General features: G+C 33.5%; 1 protein-coding gene across 1 annotated transcript in view; it reads left to right on the top strand.

Annotated features, from left to right (window-relative positions):
* The window catches only part of LOC139510257 (carbohydrate sulfotransferase 1-like), a 38212-nt gene extending 30768 nt beyond the window's left edge, over positions 1-7444 (top strand). Inside the window, exons 5-6 of the mRNA XM_071296747.1 lie at positions 4812-5451; positions 6517-7444. Of these exons, the coding sequence (XP_071152848.1) occupies positions 4812-5451; positions 6517-7309 (1433 nt within the window). The 3' untranslated portion in view covers positions 7310-7444. The remainder of the gene's footprint in view (positions 1-4811; positions 5452-6516) is intronic.
* Positions 7445-16566: the final 9122 nt, after the last annotated feature.

Genomic DNA, 16566 nt, shown 5'->3' with positions numbered 1-16566 from the left:
TATATAAAAATCAAATATTGATGCCACAGCTAGTTTTCATCGCGAATTGTTTTCTTAAATTTACGCTTAGGGGGGCATTTACTTCCACACGGTACCATAACCGTTTGCACGTCTTGATTGTGCACGATCCTTCGCAGTTACATCATTTGCATTCGAGCGAAAAGCTAGCCTTCTTATTAGCTGCGTGCAGTGATACCGAGGGCTCGGGAAATTCCATAACAGTTGAAAATATCTACCTAAGTCGACATATTGCCATGCAATAGTAACAATAAGTCGGTAATGACTATAACTTATTGTATGAATATTTCAGAAGATGAAGCCCATGTTATTTTTGTCGTGTCCTCTATATGACGATTATAGAAAAAAAATATTTGATGAAGCAACACATTTTCATGGTGATTTTATGTCTTTTGATGATAAACAGACTGAAAATAGTGTTTTTATTTACAGCAAGGATTTGTATAGCTTTTTATATACAGCCAATGCAAACTGCTCGCGAGATTCCAATCCTTCTCACTATACAAATCCTTGTTTACAGATAATAATAGGATTCGTAGCTGTGCCAAAGCCTGTTATCTTATTTCAAATAGACGTAGAAATGTTTTATGCTGTAAATAATGTTATTGTCAATATGTTTTATAATATATAAATTCTTTATATAATTTTTAATGTTATAGTCTCTTGTAATTCTGTACAGAATGGCTCTTTTTTATATTTATATATTTTTACATTTAATGTAATGTTGTATTATATATTATTGAGAGATGAGACTTAAATAAAATATTGAATTGAATTGAACTAATAATATAGGGTTATTGCATGAATATTCCCCAATATTCATGCAATAACCCTTTTATTGTATAGCAATATAATATTTGAAACTAAAAATTGGTTTAAACTTAGATTTTGTCTTTGATGACGTCATGAATTTTTGAAGATTTATTGCACTAGTGCAATATTAGAATTTATTGCACGCTAACTTTTGATTGCTTTCCGTGGGAAATATTATATTGCTATGCAATAATACAGAATATATTAAATTTAGAGTTGTTTTTAAATTAGTGAAATTTAAAGATTTTACTGTTTTAGTGGGCTAAACTTTGGCTTGTTTACAAACTACAAAATGTAGATGTATTGATGCATGCCAAGTAGAAAAGACAGATTAATGGTCAATTTATTTCATATTTACGTTACAAAAACATATATTAAACTTTGATTTATATATATCGTAAAATAGCTTTGTAAATTCTTTACACAACTCAAATCATCTCTGTCGGTTTAATTAATACAAAAGTCATTCTTTTATGATTAATCTTCCATAAAAAAATTGATTCAACAAACTTCCGCAATTTAAAATGATGAAAATCTATATAAAAAGATAAACGTACAAGGTGAGACTAGAAGTTATTTGACTCTTCACTCCTGGTATATGGACTCTTTCAATCTTTTTAACTCATTTGGCCCAAATGACCCAAATGGACAAGCGATATTTTCTCATCACTTGGCGTTCGGTGTCCGTCGTCGTCGTACGTTAAGCCTCGGTCACACCTTACCGGATAGCACGAACGGACGCCTTACGGAAGAAAATAAAAGTAGTCCGATGACAAAATTGTTGTCCGTTGGGAGTCGGTTGATGTACTGATCAAATAAAACGGACGCGTAACGAATACATAACGGACATACATCGGATATGCAACGTATAAGAAACAGAAACGTACCGGACAGAACGGATGTCGAACGTACATCCAACGGACGAGTACCGCATTAAATGGACACCTAAGGGAAGTGTACCGGATAAAACGGATGAACAAGATTTACGGAAAAATTAAAGGCGACAATAATAATACATGTAAATCGCATAAATATTCAAAATGTTTCTGGGTTACTGGTTTTGGTTTGTTCTTCAAAATGCCGCCAAAAGGCAGTGTCTGGCCTGAATAAAAGCTGCTTGATTGTGAAGACGTGCCCTTACTCTAAGATTGATTATGAATAACAAGAATTCATGAACCTAAAATATCTGGCAATTAATGACGCGAAATTTTCAATTGGCAATTATCTGTTTCAGATCCGTTCATCATCCCGTTTTATCCGTTATACGTCCGGTAGAAGTCCGTTTCACATTCGTTCAACAACCGTTTTATCCGTTAGACGTATGTTAGAAATCAATTGGTGAATTTATCTGCCAGACCTCCAACGGATGTATAACGGACACGTAACGGATACTAAACGGAAACGAAACGGACGAGTACCGTACCAAACTCCGAAACAGTGGTGACATCTGGCTGCGCTTCTTTGTAGAGAAAGGGAAGTATGACCCGAACGATAACGCTGTATGGAGTTTGGTACCGTACAGAACGGACGCCTACCGGACGTTCAAAGTTTTGAACATGCTCAAAATATTCCACCGGACAGAACGGACGTCGACAGATAAAACGTACGCTAAACGGACATGCAACGGATATTATCGGTCGTCCAACTGTCTATATCAATCTGCTCAGCTCTTAATAAAACTCCATATCACGGCTTTGTGACGTCAAATACGTTGACCTGGCCTTAATAACTTTGACCCGGACATATCAGTGACGTCATAATGTTTGAACCGACGTTGATAAGTTTGACCCGAACTTATCAAGTCAACTTCCGGTTGCTGGTGAAACTAAGACAATACTTCCAAAAGACGCAAATACAGCCCGATAAATCGATTATCAGGTTATCGGCATATTAATATTGTAAAATATCAGCTGCTCGACATAATATGAAGGCTTTTTGATCTCGTTCGCTGCGCTTACTCGACACAAAGCTTCATATTATGTCTCGCAGCTGATATTTTACGATATCAACATGTAGACACCCTGATAATCGGTACAGAACGGACGTCTAACGGACATGAACGGATTGAAAAAAAGTTATCCGTTAGGCATCCGTTCGAGCTATCCGTTAAGGTGTGACCGAGGCTTTAACTTTTACAAAAATCTTCTCTGAAATAACTAGGCCAAATTTAATCAAACTTGGCCACAACCATCATTCGGGTTTAAAAAATGTGTCCGACATCGGCTGCCTTCCAACCAACATGGCTTTCATGGCTTAAAAAGAACACAGAATCAAAATGTTGTTTTTGGCTTATATCTTTGAAATTAAAGCATTTAGAGCAAATCTTATATACATGTAGGGGTAACTATGTTCATCAGGTTAAAATTTATCTGTCTTGAAATTTTCAGACGAACCAGACAATCCGTTGTTGGGTTGCTGCCCCTGAATTGGTAATTTTAAGAAAATATTGCATAATTATCTTGAATATTATTATAGATAAATGGATAAACATAAACTGTACATAGCAATAATGTCCAGCAAACTAAGATATACAAATCAGTTAACACGACCAAATATTGTAAATTGAGCCATTAAAGAATAATTGCTCTTTACAGTCATTTTTTTCCATTTTTTTTTAAAATCTTTTTTTTTAAAATCTTCTCATCTGAGGCTACTGAAACAAATTAAACCAAACTTGGCCACAATCATCAGTAGGGTATTTAGTTTGAAAATTGTGTCCGATGACCCCGCCTACCGATCCCGATAAGCATACAATTTAGCCGATCCCGTACAGGATTTAATATCAGATAAATATCCAAAGTTTCCCCATTTTTGTGTCCTTTTTACTAATAATCTGAGATAAGTATAATATATAAAGAAACTTTAACACCTTAAATGATCCGAAAGGCAAAATTACAACAACAAAAAAGCTGCGATATGAGCGCATGACACGCCCGTCGCTTTTTCAAAGAAATATTCACTATGTGGTTAAAGTTTTTGAAATTTTGTTAAAATCTTGTACTTGTTTATCCGTATTTTACTTATAATTGACCTTAGTTTTTCTTCCAGTTAATATTACATTCAGTCTACAGTTAAAGTTTTTTTTAAAACATTTAGTAGATTAAAAAACTATCCTGGATTTTTACCACACTTGGACAGATAAGAAGCTTCTTACAATCAAAAGATAGTATCGAGAGTAATATTTTCATTGATTTTTTCCCTCAATTTTGTTTAGCCTGCGATTATCAGCAAAAGTAGGCAAGACACCGGGTTCAGCGGAACCCTTACGAATTTTGTAATGAATAAAAGCCCATAAATCAGAAACGTAAATAGCGGAATATGCAGTATCATTTTTAATTTGTAGGTATACGTCTATTTGCGTTGAAATTTGCCGTATTTAAGCGAAGTATACGATTTAAAGACACGTAAAATGAACAAAAACTTTGTCAAAAACCTTTAGCATGATAGTCTTGTGGAATTTTTTAAAATTTTGGTTCATTTGCATGTTTCAGTGTTTGTTTTGGCGTTCATTTAGCTGAGAAGGTATACAGTATTGGTAATGAGCCAGCTCTCAAGCCCGCCTTTTTGTGAGGTATTTTCTCGCTAGGTTGATCACCCATTGATGTCATTGATGGCTTCGGACAGTTGTTTTCTTTATGTCGGGTTGTTGTCTCTTTGATTATTCCCTTCTAACATTCTCTATTCTATTAAGTAGTACATGTTAAAACCATTTTTTTGGTGGGGTTCGTGTTGCTTAATCTTTAGTTTTCTATGTTGTGTGTTGTGTACTATTATTTGTCTGTTTGTCTTTTTATTTTTTAGCCATGGCGTTGTTACAGTAGTTTATTTTCAACCTATGAGTTTGATTGTCCCTCTGGTATCTTTCACCCCTCTTTTATCTTATTGAAATGAATTAAAATCAAAACGAGCATTAGCCAAAAGTATACAAGTAGTACACGTACTGCATCCTGCAATTAATTTAACTATCTCCTTTTTTTCAGTTCAACAAATGCGTTATCTTCAGAACCGCCATATTGAAAGTTACATCAAATATGACGTAAAAGACATTGAATCTAGAAGCCTTCACTCAGTAGTTGATGTTGAAACGTTTAATGAAAACAATTTACAAAAGTTTAGTCAATCTACAAATCCAGGGCCTACAATAGAGAAATCTACAACTTCATCCATATCAAAGAGATCAAAACTGTTAAACTTTTCATCTAAAGATAGAAATTCAAATGGAAATTTTATTAACTTTCAAGATATTGTAAATTCAAATATTGACATTATGTTGTCAAAGAAAAAGAAAGAAAGAATTCCTTTACTGGATAACACATCAAATTACAGACCTGGACAACATTTGACCAATAATTATACAGAGAAAGAGAGACCTTTAAAAGAAGAAAATGAATTTCAAAAACATTCTTCTAACATTTCATCAATTCTAAAGAAAATGAAAAGTTCCAATCAAACTCTAGTTTTATTAGTAACATACTTGCGCAGTGGATCAACATTCACTGCGGACCTTATTCAGCAAGCAGCAGATATGTTCTATATATATGAACCATTAAAACCTTATGTGAAAGGTCAGCATTATTTTACAATGGACTCAGTTTGTCACACGATCAACGGAACATGCAGGTATTTATTGTATTAAATTTATAATTATATAATATTTCACTGTTAATTTTAATATACATCATTCGAAAAATAAAGCTTCTGGTCAAGAGAATATTTGTGATTTAAATTTTTTGAAAGGGGAGACGAACTGTATTAATGTCGCTAAAAATGTTTCAACTTCGATTCAAATATTTACACTTGTGTCGTCCAGTAACTGGAGGGAAAAAAACAGTCGCGTCTCCAGACATCTCTTTAGAACTCAAAGCATTTGTTTCTCGTTTTTTGAGCAATTCATAAACAGAATAGCTATATATACATGATATAGTTTCCTCCTGTAAATGATAATCCCTACCATACATTTACTTCGACTTATAGTAATAATTTAGAACATAAAATAACATTGGACGTCTATATAAAAAACTATTAGAGATACGGGCGTCGATCTGAGTCTAATATATAACGCTAAAGTACTGTTATGTTCGAATTTATTCAACTTCTTTTGTGATATAGTATTGCAAATAGAGCAATGTGATTGAACATAAGTATTCAATATTATAATGGTTTATTCTATAATTATATAAGTCAAATGACGTAGGAACTATTCAACATGCAACATACTTTGACTCCATTAAAATTGACATTTTTACATGAAGTACGTCTAAATAGGTCTGAATTACAAATCGTCTATAGTAATAATGTTTAATAACCATATTTCCTAATCAATACTAGTACATGTGTATCTTACAAGTCGAAAAACCACGAAAAACAAACGATTAAATATATAAAACATGTGTTAAGTGTGTGTGTGTGTGTTTTTTTTATCTGTTTTTCCATGTTTTGAGTTACAATTGTGATAATTATGCTTATCCTGACAACACGTGCATTTTTGTCTTATTAGCTTCTCAAAGTGACACATTTTTTTTAATCAAACTTGTCCAAACCTGCACATACTTATAGTTGTTACCAGTAAACAGTTGTTTGACTTTCTGAATGTATCTATGGTTTATAAAGCAAAATGTCAAGTTAAGGTAAACTTGCTATGAATGTCATGTTCTAATTAAACATTCCGCTTTTTATGTGTTTCAGGAAACAAAAGGGAAGGCGAGAGAATATCGATGGCATTTTAGATGACTTAGCCAAATTTTATAAATGTGATTTACTTCATGTGCCAATTTCGTACTTCCGCTCCTCAAACAAGAGTAGCACAATGCATCGGTTTGACCATTGCAGACATTATAATACACAATACAATTGTCTTTTAGATTTCCAGGATAAATGTAGAAAATCCGTAAGGATGATTAAAACTATTAGAATGAATATGAAAGTAGCAGAAAAGCTAATAGAAGAATTTCCACAGTTGAAGATTATACATTTAATTCGTGATCCTAGAGGTTCTTATCAATCAAGGAAAAATGGATATTTCCTAAAGAATCAAAATGACCTAGATGCGATTACACGAAGTAATTGTGATAATTTAAAGTCAGACCTAAAAGTTGGATTCAGGTTAAAAGCACTTTATCCCGACAGAATAAAAACAATATTGTACGAAACAGTGGCAGAACAACCATTAAAAGCAGCAAGGAGTCTTTTTCGATTTTTGGGATTAACTGAACCAGCACATTTTGAATCGTGGCTAGGAAGTCATACAAAGGCAGGCTACAGTAATGGATACTATGACACTGTCAGAAGAAATTCAACATTAACAGCCAATTTATGGAGAAAATATATCAATGTTAAAGTCGTTAAATCATTTGACAAAAATTGCAAAAATGTTTATAAGATATTAGGTTTAAAAGAATTGCCTAATTATGCAACATTACACAATACATTCATATCATCTAGATACAAAAGTCCAGTTTTCGGTGATTATTTAGAATGAATAAAAACATTCATTTTCACAATACCTGAAATAATTTCTGATCTGTTTGACAGGGTCAACTGAACAGAAGTATTAATGATATGTTTCTTTCATACTGATAGGATACATATATTACAAACCCACACATGTCCTTTTATATTGCATTGTTTTAGTGGGTTACATTCTCGTCCATTGAAAACAACACTGTTCATACAATGTAATGCGGAGTTGAACATAGCCGATTATGGCTCCTGTGTAACAAGATTTGATACGAAAAGTGAAAAAGACGTATAATTATCCTCAATAATCTGAAATGTGGCATCATTGTCTGAACACAGTAATTTAAGATAGGTTCACACTGCCGATCAGATCAACTCGATCAAGCCAGATCAAGACAAATTACGTGATCGGGACACTGGTCTGACCAATCTCGATCTCTACACGGTCCTTTCCCGATCAATTCGACCGCTACTCGACGAATTCTCGATCTCTTCTCGAGTTACTTGCTTCTCGGTGCTTACTCGATTGTTTTTGACATGTCAAAAACTCTCGGGTAGATGGTCAGATCGATGACGAGTAGGGTAGACTATCCCGAACATCCTTGTCGATTGAGTCAGACCAGTCTCCCGATCACGTAATTTGTCTTGATCTGGCTTGATCGAGTTGATCTGATCGGCAGTGTGAACCTAGCTTCATGTACGTTCGTTACTAAGTCTTAATGATCGGGAATGATCGGTATTGGTCAGCCAAGTACTCTTGATAGTTAGATGCATTCGTGTTGTTCGTAATACTCAGCCGATTTTCTCTAGTTGACTTACAATCGTGACTATCAAATTCGGAACAATGTCAAACATCGGTTCACTGTCTGATATTCTTTGATCGAACTCGAGAGAAGAGACAGATTAATTCATTTTTTAATCATGCAATAATTACAAATCAGAACAGAATCGGATTCAAACGGGAGGATTGGGACGCAGACGTTTTACAATATCTTATTGTTGTCTTGATTAAATAAATGTTTTTACAAACTTAAAGCCATGAATCGCCGGATCTTTTCCGAACTTTGACAAATTTTATTAAAGCACAAACACTGATTTCAAACTGAAATACACACTTACCGTTTTTCATCCAACTAAATCATCACGAACATGAGGTTAAAAAAATAATGACCTTATTTCAAACATCAAATCTCAAGAAACGTGTAAAACTAAGACTCATTTATTGAAACTTTTAATAGTTTACAATTATTATACAGTAGACTCCTATTTACTGTCGTTTTGTTAAATTTAAGTATGGCTCCATGCAATTTTATACGATATTATTTCTGATTTTGACAATTAAAATAAAAATAACAAAACATTAGAAGACTTTCCGATTGAGCCCATACTCAAGATTACAGAAAGGGTGCGGGGAAAATGTCGTTATAGAGCGACCTCCTATTGATATACTCATTAAGGCCCATCCGATGACATAAAGACAGTATTTCTTTGTCTTTGACCTAAATTCATACTTTATTGCAGCAAATTCTCTTGAGAAACACTTATAGAAACATCACGAACAGAGGAATTGGTATTTTGTAAAGTTTAATCCTTGTCATAACATTTTCAGACAAATGTTTGTAAATATAGGCTTCAAGGTGATGTAGTTTTCTTTTAAAAGATAAACTACCGAATTTAAGAAACGCTCAATAAGAAGTTACATTTTGTTTAAGAATCATAGTTGCAATTTTCAGATGTCCTGAATAACCATGAATTCTCTTAAAATGGTTTCAAACTTTTGTTTACCTAACGTACAAGATGAAAACTCGGAGATACATATAACTCCTTGAGACTTTTGATTTCAAGTTGAATTGGGCCTATCATTTTTGTTAGGTTCCATTTAACTAGAATTTAATAATTATAATTCAGTATATTTTCATAGCGGAATAGATATATACCGGGCATATTTATCTACTTAACTAGTATAGTAGCCAGCCTTCACTTCCATAACCTGTTTACAAAATGAAACCGGCAAATTGATGACCGGTAATTCCTTCGGTCATATGTCTATCAATTCGACTTGTCAGACTGATGAAATTATTGGAATCGACTGTTATATTCATAGATGAATGAAGTTTGATTCATATCTGAATCCTTATTATTATGTTCTAGTATTGTCTAGTTTAGATTTTGTTTATATGGGTGATCTTTTTAATAAATATACAAACACATACATTGGTTTTGTTCAATTGCCCATGATTCCTCATAACGGATACTAAACCTTTAGATGCATGGCGAGATGATATCAAAATGAATTTACAATCATAACATGTAATTTGATAGATCGCCTAGACCAGAAAATAGAAGTTTTCGGGTCAAATACTGCCGACTCTCTTCTAACGCTGACCAACCCCTAAATGCATTCTCATTGTGATTGCCTCATCCCTGGTTTCGTAAAAATAAAAAAAAAACTTAGAAAATGGTATTTTTATGCACCACCTACGATAGAAGAGGGGCATTATGTTTTCTGGTCTGTGCCCTCGTTCGTGCGTCCGTTCGTCCGTCCGTCTGTTCGCTTCAGGTTAAAGTTTTTGGTCAAGGTAGTTTTGGAAGAAGTTGAAGTCCAATCAACTTGAAACTTAGTACACATGTTCCCCATGATAAGATCTTTCTAATTTTAATGCCAAATTATAGTTTTGACCCCAATTTCATGGAATACTGAACATAGAAAATGATAGTGCGAAGTTCAGGTTAAAGTTTTTGATCATGGTAGTTTTTGATGAAGTTAAAGTTACATCAACTTGAAACTTAGTACACATGCTCCCTATGGTGTGATCTTTCTAATTTTAATTCCAAATTAAAGTTTTGACCCCAATTTCACGGTCCACTGAACATAGAAAATGATAATGCAAGTGGGGCATCCGTGTACTATGGACACATTCTTGTTCTACCGAGTTTATTGCGAGATAGCCGCATGGCACTTACATAGAGCATTTTGACACCAGTGAAAACGCAACATCTGTCATACAAAGTGATAGGTTTAAGGGTACCATTAAAACGTTTAATTCTGAAATTGTTTGCACCTGTCCTAAGTCTTGAACCGGATTTTCAGTGGCTGTCTATGGAACGCCACAGCTGTCTTATGTGGAACTCTGATATTACTTTATGTTGTTTTGTCTTTACTTAATATGGTTTTGACATTACGTGATGATGTTTTAATATAACTCAATATGGAATAGTCATTACTTTATGATATTTCGATATTACACGATATGGTTCCGTTTTAACTTGATATAGTTTTGTCATTAATTAATATGGTTTTGTCATTACTCGATGTGGTTTCACCATTATTTAATATGGTTGTGTCATTAGTCAATGTGGTTTTAACATTACTTGATGTGTATGTGACTTAACGTAATGTAGTTGTTTCATTACATGATGTGGTTTTGTTATTTTGTAATGATGATTTGTCTATTCTTTATATGGTTTTAACTTTACGTTATGATGTTTCAAAATTTTACGATTTTACGCTACTTGATGTGTTTGTTTCATTATTTGATGTGGTCTTGTCATTCTTTGATGTGGTCCTGTCATTCTTTGATGTGGTTATCCCATTACTTGATGAGGTAAAACCACGTGACCAATTCGGAAAAACCTGTTCTATTTTTAGATAGATTTCCATGTTGTATGTGCCTTGAATGATCTAATTAGTGTTCAAATTTAAGTTCGGGTTACTATTTGAATTAAACTTTGAGTAAGTTTTCGAATTCAAGTCATGCTTAGAATTAAAATTCTAGTTAGCATTGAGTTTCGAGTTGGACTTCGAGTTTGAGTCACATTTAAAGGCCGAGTTCTAGTTACAAGTTTGAATTTGAGTCACTTCTTGAGGTAGAATTTGAGTTAGATTCGAATTTAAGTCTCATTTAGATTAATTAAGATTTCGAGTTGAAATTCGAGCTATTTTATATGTCTTTTTGAGTTCGCAATTAAATTTTCTATCGCGGAACAAGGGCTTTTGCTCGGGCTTCCGATAAGAGGGCTCCGGGATATGCGTACTAAATTAACAATGTTGCAGTATACAAAACGCAACATTTGAGTTAAAATAAAGTTAGATGTGGTGTGATTGCCAATGAGACAACTATTCACCAGAGTTTAAATGCAGTAATGATAATAATAATATCTTTATTTAAAGAGAGTCACTCATTTTGATTAAACCAATTTTCAATAAGGCTCTCTACATACAATGTTAACAATATGAATAAATAATAATTAATCTACTATTACACACATGTAAACAATAGACGTATATAAAGTAATATAACAACAACAACAACAAAAACACCTATGGTATACATTGTCACGCCTGGTAAACCATCTAATCTCAACCAAATGTTGAGATGGAAAAAAGTATTCTGGCACTTCCTGTTGAGCTTTTCTGGTTCAAAATATTCAAAATAAACACAGGGTAGGTCGAATTTTCGTCAATTTACTGAAAATCAATGCATTTTTCGGAGAATGTCATGCCATAGATATTGAAATTACGGTTTATCTCGTGTATAACACAAATGAATATTATTTAAAATGACATCGTAATGACTTTTCTCCAGCAGGTAAATGTGGCCAGCGCAGTCAGCTATTGACAAAATGACAGTGATATCATTGATAAACTAGCATATATATCAGTAAATTAGTATTTTTCTAAAACATTATAAACATAAAATTACAGTTTGTTCTTTTTCTTTACTAATATAATTTCATTGAGCTAAATGTGTTATAAAGTAGGTCATGTTGAGATTTTCTGGTATCGGTTGAGATATTCTGGAACAATGTTGAGATCTTCTGGTGAATGAAATTTTCAACTATAAAAAAGAAGATGTGGTATGACTGCCAATGGGACAACTGTCCACAAGAGACCAACATGACACAGACATTAACAACTATAGGTCACCGTACGGCCTTCAACAATGAACAAAGCCCATACCGCATAGTCAGCTATAAAAGGCCCCGATATGACAATGTAAAACAATATAAACGAGAAAACTAAAGACCTTATTTATATATAAAAAAATAATAAAAAAAAATAACGAAAAACAAATATGATTCAATATGTAACACATAAACAAACGACAACCACTGATTTACAGGCTCCTGACTTGGGACAGGCACATACATAAATAATGTGGAGGGGTTAAACATGTTAGCGGGATCCCAACCCTCCCCCTTACCTGGGACAGTGTTAACTCATCAGATGGACAAAAATACAATTGGACGTGGCCGGGTTCTTGAACATCCCGACAACAAAAATACACTAGGAACAAACCTGAGAGTACTCGCAGTTATCTGACAGCTAGTTCAAAGCCACTAACAACTAATAAAAAAAATCATGCATCTAAGACTAAAGTATCAATCCGTACACATCCAACATCCAATGAATTTAGTGTAAAGACGTCATAAACAGTCAGCGAAAAACATGACCTTGTGTAGCTTAGTATCAATTACATATACAACTGTCAAAATTCATAAACTTGCCGTATATTGCTTGACATTTCAACAGTCATTTTAATCTTGTCTGTAGTTATTACAGCAGCTTCTAAAGAGGCCTTTGGTTGTAATAGAGTCTAAATAGTAAATAGCTGTGTTTTTTTAAGTACTAGTATTAAAGTTCTAACGCTGGAGATTAAGTCTAGCGTTTGAGATGCAGTTTTGCACAGAAGCTTTAACGTCAATAATATTGTAATTGACATCTCCAGGGCTAGAATTTATTTATTTGTTTATGTGTAACATATTTGTTTTTCGTTCATGTTTTTTTTTTTATTAATAAGGCCGTTAGTTTTCTCGTTACAATTGTTTTACATTGTCATTTCGGGGCCTTTTATAGCTGTCTATGCAGTATGGGCTTTGCTTTTATTTGAAGGCCCTACGGCGACCTCTAGTTGATACTTTATGTGTCATTTTGGTCTCTTGTGGAGATTTGTATCATTGGCAATCGTACCACAGAAAGAACATTGATAATAAAACGGTTACATACAAATTGAAAACAAATCGCGTAAGAAAAAGCAATTATTGGTATGTTAGTTTTCTTTAGTATCATGAATATTTTTGGCTCAATTTCTGAATCATGATCAGGCAAAATTATTGGCTTTTTATTCTGACATTTTTTTTTCTTATTCCTCTTCCACCCCATTTTTTTGGCATATTACACGTCCGTTTTATTTGGTCATTACATCGCGGACTCCTAACGGATGCAAATTTTGTAAATGAAAAACTTTTGTTTATCCTTTCGGCGTTCGTTCGAGCTATCTAGTAAGGTGTGACCACAGCTTTTAGCAGATATCGCATGCTTAGCATAGACACACACAATTTTTTTTTTTAGAATTTATGTTGACCAGGCCAGAGTTCAAACTAACTATCTCCCACAATTTACCTACGTCGAATCCAGTTTTAAAATATTTAAAAAGAAAACTGAATTAATATTCAGAAATGGATAATCATTAAATTCATTCATTTCATCAAAAGTTATTTTCATTTAAAATAGATAATTGCAAAGGAGATGTACATACAATGGAGATTACCTCTAACTGTCATAATCTGAAGGAGAACTGTTCTAGCGGACAAATATGGAACTATCTCCTGACACTTTTAAGACAGTTCTAGCTAGAACAGTTCTAACCAAGAACTGATTTGGTCATTGGTAAGTTCTACCTAGAACTGATTTACACAGTTCAACCTGGAACTGATCCTGACAGTTCCACGGCTAAAAAAATCTACGACTAGAACAGAACTGGCATTTAGTCTGCGACCTGATTTCGCCACGAACGCATCACGATTGTTTTGAACATGTTTAAAGTTTGCTACTCTCAACACGAGCACCAAGACCTCATCAAGACCGTAACACGACCATACTGCACTACGATCGTCAATAGCATTATTTTTTTTAGAGATCGTAGTGCAATCACGGCCTAGTGTGACGGGGCCCGGGTTATAATATAAATGTTGCTGAATGCTACCAAATATTAAGGATGTGCCCTGAATACAGTTGTGAACAAACATCTAAGTTTTAATTATTTCAATACAACACCTGTGATTACACTAAGTTGGACGTCACTTATAATACTCACAAAGCAATTTTAAAATCGAATCATATTTTTTTTGTGATAAGTATTATAATGACAAAAATGACATCTTTTACTCACATTTAAATTATCACCACCTGAAATAATGTGTACGAAAAAATAAACCTAGAAAAGGGGTCCTGTTCGATTGTTTAGTTTTTAACTATTTTATTTCTTTATAAATGTACGCATTTTCGGCATTAAATAATGTCTGTTAGGAATCGAATTCATCCAAATCATATTAATAAATAACCATTGTAAAATAATCTTATTTATATTTGTAAGGCATGCATTTTTCTATCGGCAATGCTTAAAATTGTATCTGTATTTAGATTTTATGTTACCACAGACAGAAAACATGAATCAGGTTAACCGTAAAAAAAAAGGTAAACTCGAATAGTACAGCGCAACCAGAAAGTCTCAACATTGTGACAGAAAGACTCAACCAATACCTTTATATCTCAACCATTTATATTTTTTTAATTTTTCTGCTCAGAGTAGACTAGGCTTGACAAACAAATAATTGTGCAATTTACAGACGTGGTTATCGTAAAGCCTAAAAATACACTAATAATTGACATATTTTCTTGCTAAGTCATTAATATCATAGCAGTTCTATCGGATTTAAAGAATGTAAACATTATAATCCGTAGGAGAAAAGTGATCGTGACTTCATTTTAAAATATTTTAAACCAAGAAGAGACATATTAGTTACAATTATTATTTATCTATGGCATGACATTCTCCGATTTTACAAAAAAGTCATTGATTTTCAGTAAATCGACGAAAATTCGACCTACCATGTGTTTATTTTGAATATTTTGAACCAGAAAAGCTCAACAGGAAGTGCCAGAATACTTTTTTCCGTCTCAACCATTTGGTTGAGATTAGATGGTTTACCAGGCGTGTTGTGGCTTAACTTATAAATTTAACACTTTTAAAAATAAAATGACTTGTAAGAGTTTTTGAATGCAGATATACTTTTTGATTTTTTAATTTCACTGGACAGTGAATTCCACACTTTTGGACCACTAAAAGAAAAACTTGATTTGTATAATTCTGTATTTGATTTAGGGACAATAAAATTATCCGATGATGAAAGTCGAGTATTGTACGATTGTTTACTACTTGCACAATACGATTGGATAAATATTTTGGTGCCAGTTGGTGTTTTGATTTATACATTAATAATGATTTGTGATCAAATATTCTCTTAGGAACAGGAATAATTCCAGATTCCTTAAATAGTTCAATAGATGGTTCATGAATATTGTGTTCTAGCTAATTTTAGCTGCCCTTTTTTGCAATTTTAGTAAACTGTCAACTAAAAACCTGTTACAGTTTCCCCATACTGAACAACAGTAATGAAAGTGGGTGTAAGAAATCATAAATAGGCAACCGTACAGCCTTCAACACTCCGTATAGTCGGCTACAAAAGGCCACCATGCACTATGTGAAAAAAAATCTATTTGTTAACAGATTTCAATATGTCGTTTGTTGAAAGTGCTTTGGATGGGTATCACCAAAGTTAAAGTTCCAATTAAAGTTCGAGTGGTTGTTTAGAGTTATTTGATATGAAAAAAGGGAACGGCAGACAATAATAAAAAAATAAAATCCTAAACATTTTACAGTATTTCGGACATAATTGGAATATCCCCAAACCACTTGGTCCTGTTATTTGATCCGATGTTCTCAAATAGAAGTAGTATTATAATACATTTGTAAAAAAGTCCACGGAACGCTGTGTCTCGCCTGATATCGCTGCTTTCAGTGTAAAAGCGTAATGCTGATCGGCTGTACATTCATCGGTCAAAAAAAAATAAATTAAAAAATGTTTTTCTGTAGATGCTTTTTCTTGATATTGAGGGAAACTCCTGTATTACACTTCATGGAGGTAATAAATTTATCTTGTCAAAAAAGTTTAACTCGGTTTTATTTAACTAAAATACAACTGTATGGTTTTCAACAATGAGCAAAACCCATACCCCATAGTAAGCTATAAAAGGTCGCAAAATGACGACACTTTCGACGACGTTGTTGTGTCTCACTGCCGCTACATTGATGTCGCAGGCTCGACGCAAATCAAAAGACTAATACTTCAAATCAACTTACACTTAGGGCACAAGAAAATCGGGGAGGGGGCTCGGATTAAGCGACAAAGCATCAATACTATAAAATAAGAATTCTC

This window comes from Mytilus edulis, chromosome 2 (genome assembly GCF_963676685.1).
Source record: "Mytilus edulis chromosome 2, xbMytEdul2.2, whole genome shotgun sequence".
NCBI classification, from domain to species: Eukaryota; Metazoa; Mollusca; class Bivalvia; order Mytilida; family Mytilidae; genus Mytilus; species Mytilus edulis.
The sequence above is the reverse complement of the archived record's forward strand: the minus strand, read 5'-3'. Positions and strand labels throughout refer to the sequence as shown.